Source organism: Hydra vulgaris, chromosome 08 (assembly GCF_038396675.1).
Source record: "Hydra vulgaris chromosome 08, alternate assembly HydraT2T_AEP".
NCBI lineage: Eukaryota > Metazoa > Cnidaria > Hydrozoa > Anthoathecata > Hydridae > Hydra > Hydra vulgaris.
The window spans coordinates 63,665,001-63,682,500 of NC_088927.1; the positions used below are offsets into that span (position 1 = coordinate 63,665,001).

The 17,500-nt window shown below is 28.7% G+C and overlaps 1 protein-coding gene across 4 annotated transcripts in view; it reads right to left on the reverse strand.

Annotated features, from left to right (window-relative positions):
• LOC136084058 (uncharacterized) overlaps window positions 1-17,500 on the reverse strand; it is a 148,108-nt gene that overhangs the window by 31,203 nt on the left and 99,405 nt on the right. For 3 of the 4 annotated variants that reach the window (XM_065804150.1, XM_065804148.1, XM_065804147.1), the window contains 4 exons: window positions 13,168-13,413; window positions 12,292-13,041; window positions 9,038-9,256; window positions 6,323-6,443 (listed from right to left, as the gene is read on the reverse strand). In XM_065804150.1, coding sequence (XP_065660222.1) covers window positions 6,323-6,443; window positions 9,038-9,256; window positions 12,292-13,041; window positions 13,168-13,413 — 1,336 coding nt within the window. The remainder of the gene's footprint in view (window positions 1-6,322; window positions 6,444-9,037; window positions 9,257-12,291; window positions 13,042-13,167; window positions 13,414-17,500) is intronic. The other variant, XM_065804149.1, reaches the window with a different exon arrangement.

Here is a 17,500-nt window from a genome sequence, read left to right on the forward strand (position 1 = left end):
TTCGTTACATGTGATTTTCATAAATTCATGTTGATTCTCATTTAAAAGATTGTTTGAAATTAAATGTATAAAATTTTTTTTTTTCATAAAAGTTTCCAAAGTTTTGCAACAGATGGGTGTTAGCAACACTAGTCTGTAGTTTTCAAAATGTTATCTACTACTCTTTTTAAAAAGAGAAGTAATATTTGCTTGTTTCCATTTATTTGGTAACTCACCACTGCCTGTTGATTTCTTGAGTAGATAATATATAATGGCTTTGTTATGGTTGCAGTACATTTTTCTAAAATCATTTTATTTACACCATCCACACCTACACTCTTGAATGGGTTAAGTGCCATCAAATTTCTATATCATTAAAAATTGTATTTGCACGAGTAGGAAAGAAATCTTTGAACCAGTTTCCAATTCGTTTAGAAGTAAGCAAAAGCAACGTCTCTCTGCTGAGACGTTGCTTTTGCTTACTTCTAAATGAATCGGAAACTGGTTCAAAGATTTCTTTCTACTCGTGCAAATACAATTTTTAATGATAGAGAGGCAACCTAAAATAAAAGTATTTAATTGAATAATAGTTTAAAGCTTATTTGCTCACCATTTACTTAAAAATTTTAATCATATTGTATTATGTAAAATTGCACGAGTAGGAAAGTTTTTACTATAGTCATGACTCTCTTTAAAAAAAAATAATTCAAAGTAATCATTGAGACAATTTGCAAAGTTAGGACCTTCAGTCAACAGTTAACTTTCATTAGAATAAATGTTGTATGTAGTCTTTAACATTTACTTTTGATTATATAATTAAATAACTATTTTGAATCTTTTGACTTTTATATTAAAAGTCAAATGATTCAAGTTCCAACTTGAATGTCTTAACTTCTTTATTTTGTGCATGTTTTTTCAATAAGCAGTATTGTTGCTTTATATTTTGATTTTTGCACCCTGAATTTCTATTCATTTTCCATAGTAAATTTTTGTTTTTATTTTCTTTTTTAACTCTTGGTTTAACCAAATATATATTTTTTAAAACATTTTAATGCTTTTTTTTGTATGAAACTTTTGCAAGCAGCTTAATAATAATGTAGAAAAATGTCATAACTTTCCTCAATGTTCTTGTTTGATAAAGCATAATTTCTAATATCAAAATAGAGTTATATGATTCCAACCACTGATTCATAAGTAACTGATTCCAACAACAATGATAAGTTAATTAATAACCACTTAACATCTCTTCTAGAAAGTTGGTTCAAGAACAAATTGCATTAAATTTTGATGCAGTATCACTAAATTTCTGCGCCAGCAAGTCTTCTGGACCTTCAACATTTTTTGATCCCAATTCATTCCAACAAATTTGTTATTAATTAAAAAATACCATTAATATTAGGCATGAGCATTTGAAAACTTAGTTCCAAAACAGATAATTTGTATATTCTTGAAAGCAAAAATAATATTGAAGCACATTAACATAGTTGCCCATTGGAAAAAAATAAAAGTTATCACTCTTCTCAAGCGATAACTTTTATGAACTTTTAATAACCCTTAGCAAGTTTGTACCCTGAGTGGCACTTTTTACAAGCCGCATTCGCAACTACTTCACACCTTTATTAGATATTTATTAGCACAATCTGCTTCATGTCCTGCTGCCTTGTAGGATACACCTTTTTAGGCAAAGGCTAGGAGATGCCAACTCCATCTTAGAACACTCCCTGCCTTGGGGCTCATAGATGAGTAAAGGGTCAAGATGGTGTCTCGATAAAAATACTCATCTTGGGCAGATGTTAAATGCATCCAGCTACTGTCTTGTAGAAGGCCACCTAGGCAAAGACTTAAAGGATAAACCATATCTATCTGTTGACCAGCCTCACACCATTTCTTTATCTATTAGACTGGCACAGATGTATTTTTAATACATTGTTTCCAGTTTAGGATGTTGAATGCTGGATCTTCTTGACTCAATGCATGGGTTTTGCTTGTGCCTCTGTTGTTATGACTAAGCAACTCATTCTGTTATCTCCTAATGAGGGTACAGCTCTAAAACTCAGTTTTATGGTTCTGAGGCCGGCTGGTAGTCAGGTTTCTTGAACTCTGTGGTAGCTCTAAGAAAGGCTGATTCCATCAACAATTGAAAAATATCAAAGTATTAAAAGTGCCATGTTGCACATGGATGGTGCCCCTGTTTCTACTTTTGGTGTGCATTGCGGAGGCCACATTTGGAACCTTTTGTTATGGCTTAGGGTTTATTAGTAGTAATGAGGCAATTGCTTGGGCTATTAAACAGTGTTCTGAGTACTATCTATACTTAGAGTCAAGTTCTTCAATCAAATTTTAAAATGAATAAAGTACTAAAAACTATAAAACACAAAAAACCATCATCATCACCAAGTTCTCTAAACATATCATTCACTAATATTTATGGTCTTCGAAGTAACTTTTCTTCTGTTGAGTCTTATCTTTTGCAAAGTTCACCAGACCTACTTGCTCTTTGTTAGACTAATTTGAGTTCAGCGGTCTCATCTTGGGATCTTAGTGTTAATGGTTATCTTCCATTAATTCGTAAAGACTCCAATAGTCACATGCTTGGCCCGGCCATTTACATTCGTAAGAACTCACCCATTTATTGTGAACTAGGTTTGAATCTACAGACTATTCTTTTATGTGCTTTTGTTTAGCACCACTTCACTCTATCGCTTCTCTCTTTGTTCTATATCGCTCTCCTTCATCTCAAGACTGCTCTCTTTTTGATGTTATTTCTTATCATATTGACCAAGCCCTCCCTCTTTATCCATCAGCCAATATAGTAGTTGTCGGTGACTTTAATGCTCACCACTCTGAATGGCTTGGCTCTAGTGTCAGTGACTCTGCAGGCATTAAAGCCCACAACTTTTGCCTTTCTCAATGCCTAACTCAAATAATCAACTTTCCAACTCGCTTTCCAGAGACCCCAAATCATTTACCTTCTCTACTCGACTTATGTCTTGTTTTTGATTCTAGTCAGTGCTCAGTTTCTCCACATTCACCCTTAGGTACTTCTGATCACAGTTTGATCTCTCTAAAACTAATATCTCATTCTTCTTCATCAGCTGAATCCCACTATTATCATACCTTTTAGAACTACAGTAAAGCTGACTGAGATTCTTTCTGTGATTTTCTTTGTGATAGCCCTTGGGTAGAAATCTTTTTTCTTCCTGTCGACAAATGTGCTTCTTACATAACTTCGTGGATTCAGGCTGGCTTGGAATCTTTTGTTCCCTCTCGACGATTCCAGGTCAAGCCTCGCTCTCCTCTATGGTTTCCCTCACACTGTGCTGCTGTGATTGCCAATCGAAACCGCTACTTTCATATTTATTAGCAAAACTGTTCTCCAGAAAACAAACATCTGTTTATTACTGCTAGAAACCATTGTAAAAAAGTTTTGTCTAACGCCAAAGCCTGCTATTCTTAAGTCATGAAATCTTGTATCTCATTTTAAAAAATAGGCTCTCGTGACTTTAAGAGAATCTTTAATAATATCAATAATAAGGGCAAATCTTTAATTCCACCTCTCTTGTATAATTCAGACTTTGTCACCTTACCTAAAGACAAAGCTGAATTGTTTGCTAAATACTTTTCATCAATATCATCTTTTGATTCTACTAGTTGCATTCTACCTGATTCTGCCAACAAACAGGTTGATCCATTGCTTGATATTCATATCACTCCAGCATCTGTATCTAAAGTGATTTCCTGCCTAGACTCTTCTACAGCTTGTGGCCCAGACAACATACCTGTTATTGTCTTGCAGAAGTGTTTTCCGGAGCTGTCGTCTCTACTTTCAAAACTATTCAACAAGTGCTTATCAGAGTCTTGTTTTCCAACTTGCTGGAAAGCGGCATCTGTTATCCCTATCTTCATAACTCTGGAGAGCGATCTGATTCGTCTAACTACCGTCCTATTAGTCTTTTTCCTACCATAAGCAAGGTTTTTGAATCTTTAATTAACAAACACTTAATTTCTCATCTTGAATCTAATAACTTACTTTCTGACCATCAATATGGATTTCGACCTTCTCATTCAACAGCTGATTTGCTGACAGTAATATCCGATAGATTTTATCGTGCAGTAGATAAAGGTAAAGAGGTTAAGGCCACTGCTTTTGATATTTCAAAAGCTTTTGATAAAATTTGGCATGCTGGTCTTCTCCATAAGCTTTTTTTTTATGGTGTATCTGGCAGCACCTTTAAGATTATTGAATCCTTCCTTTCCAATCGTAGTATAAAAGTTGTCCTTGATGGACAAAACTTTTCTTCTTATTCTGTAACTTCAGAGGTTCCTCAAGGTTCTATCCTTGGCTCTATACTCTTTTTAATTTACAATAACAATCTTCCAGATATTCTTACATCTAAGGTGGCATTGTTTGCTAATGATACTACCATCTACTTTTTTTGTGATAAGAAACCAACACTCTCTGATTGCTTGGGACATTTGAGCTTGAAAAGCATCTCGCTTCTGCTACAGCATGGGGCTTATAGTGGCTGGTGAACTTCAATACTGATAAAACTCAATTTTTTTCAGCCAATTGTTATCGCAATAATTTAGTTCTTCCTATATTTATGAACGGTAATGTACTTGATGAGTCATCTACTCTTCATTTTCTAGGATTAACTCTTACTTCCAATCTTTCTTGGAAACCATATATCAAATCAGTTGCAAAATCAGCATCTGCCAAGGTTGCATCTCTTTATTGAGCTTGACACTTTCTTACTTTGGATTCTTTTCTCTATCTCTATAAATCTCAAATCCGACCTTGTATGGAATACTGTTGCCATATCTAGGGCGGATTTTCTAATGATGCCCTTTCTCTTTTAGACTTTTTTTTTTTTTAAATGATTAGAATTTCAAATGAAGATGAATTTATTTAATATTATTTAATTCGGAGTTTGTGTAGCAATTATTTATGATTTTTTTGAAGAAATTTGTAGAAGAATTTTTAAAACAAAATTTTTTTATTTCTATTTTAACGTTATAGATTTACTAAGTCTAGTTTAACAGGAGTTTCTTTTAAATGCTTTTGTATACTCCCTTGAATACTCTTTTAAATACTTTTGTATACTCCCTTATATTTTGTATACTCCTAAAGTTATGTAATATGGTTGACTACATGCGGTTATAATCACAAAGTAATGCTTAAATAAAAATAGAAAACATTAGTTTTCATTATTGAAATTCAATAAACTCTGTATGACTTTTGTTACACAAAAAGTAACACAATCGCTGCAAACACTATCTGAAATAAACCAGTACCAAAAATAATTACACAATTTTTATACCTTAAAGTACAAAATACTGCAGAAGAAACAAAAACAGGTCTGAGCTTAATAAGCAGAACTTCTCAAAAAATTAAGTAAAGTTTTTTTCAGAAAGAAAAGATTCTTACTATCAAGTTATGAGCAAGTGATGCAGTACAAAAGCCCACACAATTAGAAAAAAAAAGTTACTCAAAAAAAGCAAAAAAAAAACACATTTATAACATTGGTTTACCTAAATATGTCAGATAAAGAGTAATGCAAAACGATTGTCCATTTTTTATTCTTTTCTAAATAAAGTTTTTTTTCTTATTCTTTATTTGTATCATTTTTGTAACAAAATAATATTTTTTTTGTGACAAAAAATATGCTAAAAATAAGGCAGAAAAATAAAAACATTAACTAAGAGAAAGAAAAACTAAGAGTTAAACCCCACAGTTTAAAATATAAAATATTCCAAATTTTAATAAAAAAAAAGAAAAATACTTTGTATAGTAAACTTTAAATGAAATAAAAAAAATAAAACAGCAAAATACAAAAAAAAATATTGTATAGTTTTTTTGTTAAATTTTGTTAATAGTTGTTTTGTTAAAAGCTTATTCTTAAATTTTTTTTTTTTAAATAAATGTTTTATATGCATTATCTGAATTCATGACAATATAGGTCCCATAACATAGTACACAATCACAAAAAGCATAAGCAAAAAGCATTAAGTAAAAAGCACAAATTTCTCAAAATTTACAGAAAATTTAATCATCTGGATAATTATTTGATGGTCTACTTTTCAGTTTTTATCATTTCAGCTAATCATTGATATTTTTATTTATAATATTGATAATAGTTACATAAAGTTTGAACAACTTATAGAACTATTATTAATATTGTAGATAAAATAACGATTTCTGAAGCCGCAAAATAACCTTTGAATAACTTTTTTTAGAACTACAATGCAACAAAAAAGGTTAAATCAATTATGCAGATTTAATTCAATTTTAAAAAATTTAATAAATACAACATGATACAACTAAAAATAAAAAATCACTTACCAGTGACAGTAAAAAAAATGTTAGATTTAGTGCCAGCATTTCTACGGTTACCAGTATTAACTATTATTTGATATAAGTAATTATCTCCAGGCAAATTATCAAGAAGTGGGCAAACACCAACCTTAATATTTTAAAATAAATATAATATTAAACTGTGTTTTAAAATTTTAAACTTTAAAGGCACATTTATGCTGGTTTTTTCAAGCAGCCGGTTATAAAATTTATTATTAGTAGAATCTTTTTAATATGAAAATGAAAAGAAAAAGAACAACAAAAAAAACAAACAAATCAAAATCAAAAATGTTTTTATCACATATGAATTTTATATTCCTGGGTACCAAGTTTCTAATTTAGCATTTTTTAAGTCAGTATATCTACAACAAATTGAAAAAACTTTATTTTATATTCATGGGTACAAAGTTTTTTAATTTAGCATTTTTCTAACTTAGTATGCCAGCAACAAATAATGAATACTTTTGTTAAATTAACTTTGTTTCTATGACAACTTTGTTTCTATGAAGATTTTTTCAAAAGTATTCAAGATGATTAAATTCCAAAATTTTTTTAAAAACTTTCTTAATTAATAATAAAAAAAATTTTATAGAACATTTATAAACTGTTACAATTATTTGAAAGTTTATAGAATTTTTCAAAAATATTTAGATTTTTCAACAAGTTTTTTATAAAAAATCGTTGTTTATGTTACTGATGAATAAAAAATTGTTGTTTATGTTACTGATGGACAAAAAATTGTTACTTATGTTACGGATGAATAAAAAACAATTGTTAATGTTACTCATGAGTAAAAAATCATTGTAAAAAGTCATTTTTTGATTAAGATAACATTGAGAAGATGTTTGTACTGAGCAAATGCATTTAAAAAAAAAATAATATAAAAGTTAATATAAGAATAAATATATTATGTAAAAGAACATTAATTGCTGTGTTCATCCATATGCTACTTTATATGTATCTTTGTGTTCTATCTGAATCTCTAGTGGGGTGTTTAAATGTGGGATGTTTGTTATTTGTATGAACCTTTAGTGCAGTGTTAGTTCACCCATAATTAACTATATGTACGATTATTTTCTGTTTAAACCTCTAGTGTAGTGTTAGCTCAGTGAATCACTTGTACTACAGCCATATAACAGAATGCTCTTTTTAATTTACGATATTTATTTAGATATAATATTTTTTTAAAGTAAATTCAAAAGCTCATGAGCAATATGTTGGAGTTCTGTAAAAACAGAAATAACTGCTTTTAACTACACCAGGTAATAACAAGATCAGGATCAATTTGATCAACCTGTTACTAGTAACATTTAATTGAGTACAAACTGCCATATGTCCAGGTGCCATGTGGATTCACTTGGTTTGGAAACAGCTAGGAGAAGATAACAATAATTTAAAATAAACCTATCTTGGGGCGCTTAGTTGAGTAACAACTAGAGACGGTATCTCAATAAAAATAATCATCTTAGGCAAATGTTGACTGCATCCAGGTTTTGTCTTGAAGAAGGTCTCTGAGACATTCAAGGTGTAAAGGTATGCTAAGAGTAAAAGTTCTGTAAACCAGTCTCGAACCAACTCTTTACCTGACAAAGACCAACTCCTTACCTGACAACCTGTGTAACACTATTTCTGGCCAAGAATGTTGACAACCAACAACAAACTCGCCAAGACAACCAACAACCAACTGGCGAAGAATCTTGACAACCTGACAATTAACTCCTTACCTGACAACCTGTGTAACACTAGTTCTGGCCAAGAATGTTGAACACTAGTTGTTCTTGACTTTACTCATGAGATTTTGCTTCCTTTTTGGCTATGCAAATCTTTCTGCTATTTCTAGTAAGGGTGCAGCTCTGAAACTAAGCATAATGGAGTTCCTGTTAATGCTTTTGATGTGTATTGTCAAAACTATATTAAAAGCCTTTTGGTACAACTTTGAGTCAATTACTAAACCTGAGACAATTGCATAGCTCGTTGTTTAGGGTACTATGCACTAACTAAGATCAAGTCAAGTTCTCAAGTATTTGGTTAAACCAGGTATTAGTTAGTATATTTTTAATCAATATATAACATCATACTAAAATATAAAATTGAATACTTAACCATACCAATCAATATATAATATAATTTATATAATATAAATCAGTTACATGTATTGTTTGTGGTCTAATTTTTAGAATCTTTAAACACTTACATGTTCAAAACAAAAAATTAAAAAAAAAACTTGTTTTATATAATAATTATTATTAAAAAAAAGTAAAATCAGAAAATAAAATAAAATGGCCAAAATCATTGACATTGTTTAGATATGTGGCAATGCTAACTACAGGACATAATAAAGAAATTATTAAAACAAAACCATTTCTTCATTAAGTTTTAAATACAGCAAATTGAAAAAAAATTCAATTTTTATGGCATTTAATACCATATATTTTGTAAAACAAATAAAGGACTTTTTTTTGTTGCACAGATGGTAAATAAAAAAAAGCTAACTACATTCATTACAGGTTATTATTAATTAAATACTTTTTTAATTTCTTAATTGACAGGTTTTAGTAATGTTGTTTTTGTCATGTCTATGGTTTGTACTTTTTAGCCATAGAAACATGATTATTTTAGCCATTAGAAACATGATTATTTTTCATAAAAATAATCATGTTTCTAATAAAAAAAAAAAAGAAAGATAAAAAATAGTCATCTAACCTTTGAAACATCCCTTTTATCCATTCTCCTGCTCAATACCAATCCAATAATCCACAATAAAATAATTATGATAACTGTTACAAGAAGGACATATCCTCTTTTGAGTAAAGCTAAACTTAGTTTTGGTAAAGGATTTGGAGCAACAAAAAATCCACCAAAAGCAGTAAGATGGGTGCATTTACAATTTGTGAAAAGAAAACTGGAACTGAGAACATCAAGCTATATATATGTATATATATGTATATATATAGATATATATATACATATATATATATATATATATATATATTAAATTGGGTGTTGTTTTTAACTTATCCTTTGTATCATAGGCATTTTGAAAGCCTGGTTGTGTGTATATATATATATATATATATATATATATATATATATATATATATATATATATATATATATATATATATATGCATGTATTGGTCCCCAGCGGGTAATCAAACTCTGGTCTCCCGCATGACCAGACAGGGATACTTACCACTATACTACCGAGGATCTACTACTTTTCATCCTCTCTCCAATAATTACATTCGAGTATGCCACAACTGGTATAAAACAGTACACTTTTACAAACACATATTTTACACATAAAAGTTGAAGAATTTATTCAAGTTTGAGTCAAGTAGTTTAATAAAAGTTATAAAATATTTAAAATATTTAACCATGAGCGAGACTAGGTTTTTTCAAACTGAGACGAGACCAAGACGAGAAGTTAGTACTTCTCGTGAGACCGAGAATGAGACAAGAAATTTAACAGTTTTTGAAAACAAATTTATTAAAATCCAAGTAAAAAAAAAAAATGTAAACATGGTTTTGACAAATAGACACAAATGCGTTTGTCAAATGTAAACAACTTTTTCAAATATTAATTCAGTATTTTTTTGTCAAACTTTTCCACCAAGACAATGTTTTCTCTGATTAAGATGATTTGTTCTACTTTTTCTGGGTGTAAGTTGTGTCTGGATGATCGGACGACATTTCCACCTGAGCTAAAAACTCTCTCTGATTTAGTTGAACTTGCTGGAATAGCTAAAATTTTTCTAGCTAATGAAGAGAGTTCTGGCAATGTCTTTGAATGCAATTTCCACCAATCGGAAAGTCTTTTTTGGCATCAGGGAGATATATCATACTGGCACATTTTGCTCAAAATAGGCTTCAGTTCAGATGTTGGCTCTTGTGTTTCAAGTCTGACATTTAACTTGCGCTTCAGTTTTGAATTAGGGGACAAATCTGCGGAAAGGACTCTGGCAACAGGTTGGCGCTCAACATTATCCTTAACCTGTGAGGCTAACCATTCTTTTGTTGTTTGAAATTTTTTGAAGAGCTTCAAGTGAAGTCTCTTTAAAGCAGGATTTAAGTAGTTTGCTGCAACACTCAATAAGTTTTCAGTGTGACAAAGAAGAAATCTTTTCTCAATGCAGCTTTTCAAGTTTTTTGCATACAAGACACCGTAGCCATTTTTTCCATCCGTCTCAATAAATTGATCAATTTTGTCATGGATTAAACATAGAGAATCAGCGACAGTGTTAATTGTTGGAATAGACTCAGCCGACCACGTTTCTGTAGCTTTTTTAAGTGGTGCCAAAATTTCTACTGCTCCCTTGATTGATTTCTACTGTGATGCACTGATGGTCTTTGAAGAAAAAATATCTTCATTTGCACATAAGCTGATAACTGCACACTTTAGATGTAGGACAGAAGCCATGCAATCCAGCTCACTATTCCATCTTGTGTCAACAGATTGGCGAAACTGTCTAAAATTGATTCCTTGAGCATCTGATTCTGATTCAAGCAACTCAGCTGCAACTGTTGACTGGTGAGTTAAAGAAGCCAAATCTTTGCATGTTTGCAACGCATCATCCATTCCAGTAGTCATTCCAAATGAGTCTCGAACTGCACATTGCAAAATATGATTGTTGCACAAGTATTGGTTAAGGCACTTTGAAAAGTTTTATTTTTTTTGCCTGGTCATTCACGCAGTACATTGGCAAATCAGCAGGCAAATTTAGTTCTTCTAAGAAAGAATCCAGTTTTCCTTCAATTAAGATATCTGTGTGTCTGCATGGGAACTGTTGGACATGGGTTGTCCAGTGATTTTTAATTCTCCAATTTTCGTCAATAGCATCAAAAGTCCAAAAGATGTAGCTGCCCAGAGCTCTAGAAGTCCAAAGGTCAGAAGTAAATGCAGCACTTTTTAGATTTGGCGTCATCTCCGTTATTACACTCTTCATTCCAGCTTAAACTTCTCTTGACCAAATTGAAAGCTTTCTTGAATATGTTGTTCTGTGATAAAGGCTCAGTTTAGGGTTTGCAATGTCAAACAATTTCTTGAAACCTCTTCCTTCGACTGCTGAAAAGGATGCCAGATCAGTGCAAAAGCAATCCAGCATTGCAGAGTCAAACTGCTTTTGAATGGAATTGTCTTTGTCTTATTTGGACTTTGTTTCAAGCATTTCAACCATGGTTCGTTGTTTCTTCTTAGGAGGAGGAAGAAGAGAGTCGTCAGTTTTTTCAAGATGACGATGAAGTCTGCTTGTGTTTCCATCTTTTATTTTCAAAGACTTTTTGCACGCCTTGCATTCAACACCATCACTTGTTTTTTGAAAATATCTCCAGATTTTGTTTTTTCTTGGTGACATTTTTGATCGTTAAAATGAGGCAAGAATATTTCTCTTCAATATGAACAATATGTGTCAAGTTGAATTCCACTGGTAAACTAATGAAATTAAGTCAAAAGTGCACCATTTTATACAAAAAGTTTTTGTATTTAAAATCTAATTAAAAATATTTAAAATTTAATTAAAAGTTTTTAATTAGATTTTTAAAAAAAATCTAATAAAAAAATTTAATTAAAAATCTTATTAAACTCACGGAGTCAAAATATTAATTAATTAAAAAAACAAATTATTAGGCATTTTGTAAATTATAATAATTTTTAATTTGGAAAATAATATAATATTTAAGTCTCGTTCTACTTCTCAAGAGAATTTTCTATTTCTCGTTTCTCATGAGAAGTCCCATTTCTCATTAGAAATGAGAACGAGACAAGATCTCGCTCATGGTTAAAAATATTTATTAACAGAAAAATTGGAAACCACATTTTCTAAAAGTGTTTTTATACTTAGTGACTCATTTTGAAACATAAATTTTAGAGCTTTGCTTTTTAAAACTTTCATATTTTAAAAATGCTTTAAAATAAAACGATACAAACTTTTCAACAAAACATTAAGTAAAACACTTACCTCACACCCATCAGACATCCACTTCTTTTCATCCTCATTCCAATAATTGCATTCTGTACAAAACGATAGCATTTCATAGTCAAATGATCCTAATGACTCTGCCTCATCATAAGTGTATGGATTCTCAATATTATTTTTAGCAGGCATTGGACCAGCATATGAAAATAAGAAATTCAATTCATGTTTATTAGTAAATGCATAGGTTGAGTACACAAAGTTCCATATTAATAGAGAACCATCATCAAGAAGACGAGCATCTTGATTTCGTATGAAAGTTTCAGAAAAGCTTTTACTTTTCTCACTCATATTACTATTCACATTTTTAGGAGTGAAACTAATGTTGCTTGTTGCTGCCAAAGTATTTTTTGTCATGACAACACCATGTCTAGCAGAAATATTCAGCATAATATCGTAATCAAGTTTTGATGCAATTTTTCCATATTGAATGTAAACAATAAGATTTGTTAAACTATTTGGATCATTTTTAAACACTATCTTTAGAAGCATGTTACAACTTGATGCTATTGGTAGACTTACTTGGTATACATCATTAGGCATTGATAAAGATATATTTCTCCCAATCATTTTTTCAGGAATATTTTTAACGGTTATGTTGATTGGTTTTGAGGTATTTTGTACTTTTATTAATAAACCATCAAGACCAGTAAAGGAAAGACTTTGAGTTTCAGAAAGAATGTACTGGGACCGATTTGCGTCCAATGTATAAACAAGATCTTTCATTCTAATATTCTAAAAGAAAATAAAGGGTAAATAAAATTTTAAAACAAAAATTTATTGCAAACAATTTTAAATTTACACTGCTTTGATTTTTTTTGATAATTTTGATAATTTGATAAATTTGAAATTTAAATTTACATTAGCTAAGATCAGTGGGTTTTTCATGGACACATTAAACATATCTTGAAAATCTGGAAGAGTAAAACCACCATCATCAGTAGAACCAAATGATGTGTTGCTTAACTCAGTAGCAAACTCTTTTCTAAGCATAAATTTAAACTGATTTGTTTCACCCAGAGTTGCATTTTCCCCTGGTACTTTGTAAAACTGTGCTGCTAAAAGATGGTTATCCAAAGATTTCAACAACTCTAATGCCATATTTCCCTATATCAACAGTATTTATTTTAATTATACAGGATGTAAATTTTTTGAATTTATTACTGCTACTCTAATGTTAAATAATTTAATGTATATATATGTATATATATATATATATATATATATATATATATATATATATATATATATATATATATATGTATATATATATATATATATATATATATATATATATATATATATATATATATATATATATATATATATGTAAATATATATATATATATATATATATATATATATATATATATATATATATATATATATATATATATATATATATATATATATACCATAGTGCTCAAAAGTTTACAACATAGCAGAATTAAATTTACTTTTTTTCACATATATTATTTTTTCAGTTGGTAAACTTTTTTTCTAATTATCAATTAACATAGCATGATAAAATAAGACAAAAAATTTTAAAAATTTGTTTAGGCACATTTCTTTTTTTAAGTACATACATTAACCGGTATTTTAGGCTTTAAAAAAAGCTGCTCATAAGTTTAGCTTTTAAATAAATTTATAAAAGTTCTCCTTAAAGCTTTAAAGGAGAGCTTTTATAAATTTATTGCAGAAAAAGTCTTATCATAATAAATTAAACTTTCCTTTTTAATGAAATGTTATGAAAATAAATTAAAAATAATGTTTTATTTTAAAAGTTCATTTTATATTAATTCATCATTTTTGCTTAATTCTAGAATAATGATAATAGAAGTCCGAAAATTTTCAGTAAGAAAAAAAACAATAAGTCAAGAAATCAAACAGCATGTTATTGATCTTAATATGGGAGGTCACTAATATTGAAACCTCTCAAATTTTAAAGTGCGTTTCACCTTCATGTGAAAATAAAACTTTTGCTAAATTTAGTGAAACTGGTAATACTGCTGACAAAAAGTGTTCTGAGCGCCCAAGAAAGACATGTATCGCTGATGATCATTTTAATTATAGAATAGCCAGAACAGTAAAATTAAAAACAAATTTTTAAAACCGAATGTTAATGAAATAAAGCTTTTAACCGAATGTTAATGAAATAAAATAGTGATATCAGGAAAAATAATTCCAAATTTTGTTCCTTAATGACATATATATATATATATATATATATATATATATATATATATATATATATATATATATATATATATATATATATATATATATATATATATATATATATATATATATATATATATATATATATATATATATATACATATATATATATATATATATATTTGTCATTAAAACAAAAAATTTGGAATTATTTTTCCTGATATTACTATTTTATTTTATTAACATTCGGCTGTATGCATGTGTAAAAAACAAAAAAAATTCAGGAAGAAAATCATGGTCTCGAACAACAGACATTCTCCAAAATGGAGGTGTTGCAATTGGTAATTGGGGCTGCATTACATATGATGGCCTAAATCTACACATGTTGTACAACAGTCGAATGGACTAACAGATAAATCGACACCCTCAAAAACTATTTAATGCCTACCAAGGACATTTTTATTGCAACAAGTCAGAATGGATGTTTAAAAAAGACAATGCTCCATGCCATAAAGCAAAATCTGTAACAGAATGGTTTGAGCAAAACAATTTTAAAGTACTTCAGTGGCCAGCTAAATTAACTGATCAGAATCCGATTGAAAATACTTGGACTGTGTTGGATGAAAACTTACCAAAGCTAAAAATCTAAAAGAAAATTTAAAAGTTGTTAAACGGTTTCACAGCTGAATATTATTGTTTCTATAAGATGTTCATAATGCATAAAAAAAGAGGTTCTCACATTCCTTATTAAGACTCAACCTAAAAATAACTTTAAATTATAAAGCCTAACATCCTAAACTTTTTTTGATTTGTTTTTATTTTATATATGATTGATTTCTTCCAAAATAATTTAATACATTTTTTTTCATTGTTTTTCTTTTTTTTTTTTATTAATATGTTCTGAATAATCTTAAAAATAAATTTTGTTTTAAAATAAATTAGAAAATTTTTTCTTCCATTTTTCAAGTTCTTAATAAAAAAAGTAATTTTAATTTTGCCACATGCTCAACTTTTGGTGTATATATACATATATATATATATATATATATATATATATATATATATATATATATATATATATATATATATATATACATATATATAAATATATATATTTATTTATATATATATATTTATATAAACATATACATATATAAATGTATATATACATAAATATATATATATATATGTATATATATATAAATATATATATATATATATTTATTTATATATATATATATATATATATTTATATAAATATATACATATATAAATGTATATATACATAAATATATATATATATATATATATATATATATATATATATATATATATATATATATATATATATATATATATATATATATATATATATGTAAATATAAATATATACAAAAATATACATATATATATATATATATATATATATATATATATATATACATATATATATATATATATATATATATACATATATATATATATATATATATATACATATATATATATATATATATATACATATATATATATATATATATACATATATATATATATATATACATATATATATATATATATATATATATATATATATATATATATATATATATATATATATATATATATATATATATATATATATATATATATACATATATATATACATATATATATACATATATATATATACATATATATATATATATATATATATATATATATATATATATATATATATATATATATATATATATATATATATATATATATATATATATATATATATATATATATGTATATATATATATACAGTAGCAGACAAAACGAGTGCAACCAAATAATGCTAATTTAGTTTCTTTATATAAAAGTGCTGCATTTTTAAAATTTAGAGAAACAACTATGTAACTGTTTAGAGACAAAGTTCTTCAAGTTTTATTCATCACAAAGTTCATTATTTGTACACAAAAATTAATAAATTAATCAAAAGTATTAAAAAAAGTTGATTTCCTTTTGGACAAAACAAGTGCAACTAGACAAAATGTTGACCAAGCTGTATTTTGCTATTAATATTTTGTGGCGAATCCTTTGTTGTCGATCACAGCGTTGCATATTTAAAGCATTTATTCGATCAGGGGATCAATTAAACTTTGTGGAATTGCTGCCCAGGCCTTTTGGATTTGTTCAAAAAAGTTGATCCTTATTACGAGCACCTTCATGAATAATTCTGCGGTTGATGATCTCCCACAGGTTCTCGATAGGGTTGATCTCCAGAGATTGAGGCGGCAAATCCATCACCGATAGGTGGTTGTCTTGAAACCACTGCTTGACTACTTTTGCAGTGTGTTTCGGATTGTTGTCTTGCTGAAAAATCCATTTTATTGGCATATTCCATTCAGCATGAGGTAACATAACATCTTTCAGGATATTTTTATACATGAAACGGTCCATTATTCCATCGTTTTGATGAATTGGACCAGGACCGTTAGCAAAAAAACACCCCCAGACCATTACATTGCCTCCACCATGCTTCACGGTCTTATGGCAGTAACGTAAATCAAGGCGTTTTCCGGTCGCTCGACGTACACGGCAAATGCCAATGTTCCCAATGATGTTGAACTTCGATTCATCAATGAACAGGACAGTTCGCCATTTCTGCACATTCCAGTCAATATGAGATGTAGTAAACAGGAGTCTTTTCTTTTGGTTTTTTAGTGAAATCAGCAGTTTCTTTGCAGGGCGCCAAGAAAACGATTCGGTTTCAACAGCAAGTCGTCCGATTGTTCAGTCTGATACAGGCAGCTCTAATTGCTTTTGTATCTCAACTGATGAAATCCAGAGATCCTTCTTGACAGATCTGACGATCACAGAATCCTCACTAGAAGTAGTGGAATGCAGTCTTCCACCTTTGTTATCTGCTGCCAACTTCCTCGTAGAATGATATTTGGAACATAGTCTTGATATGGTCCATTTTTTCACGCGATATTTATCACAAATACTTGTGACATTCCACTTA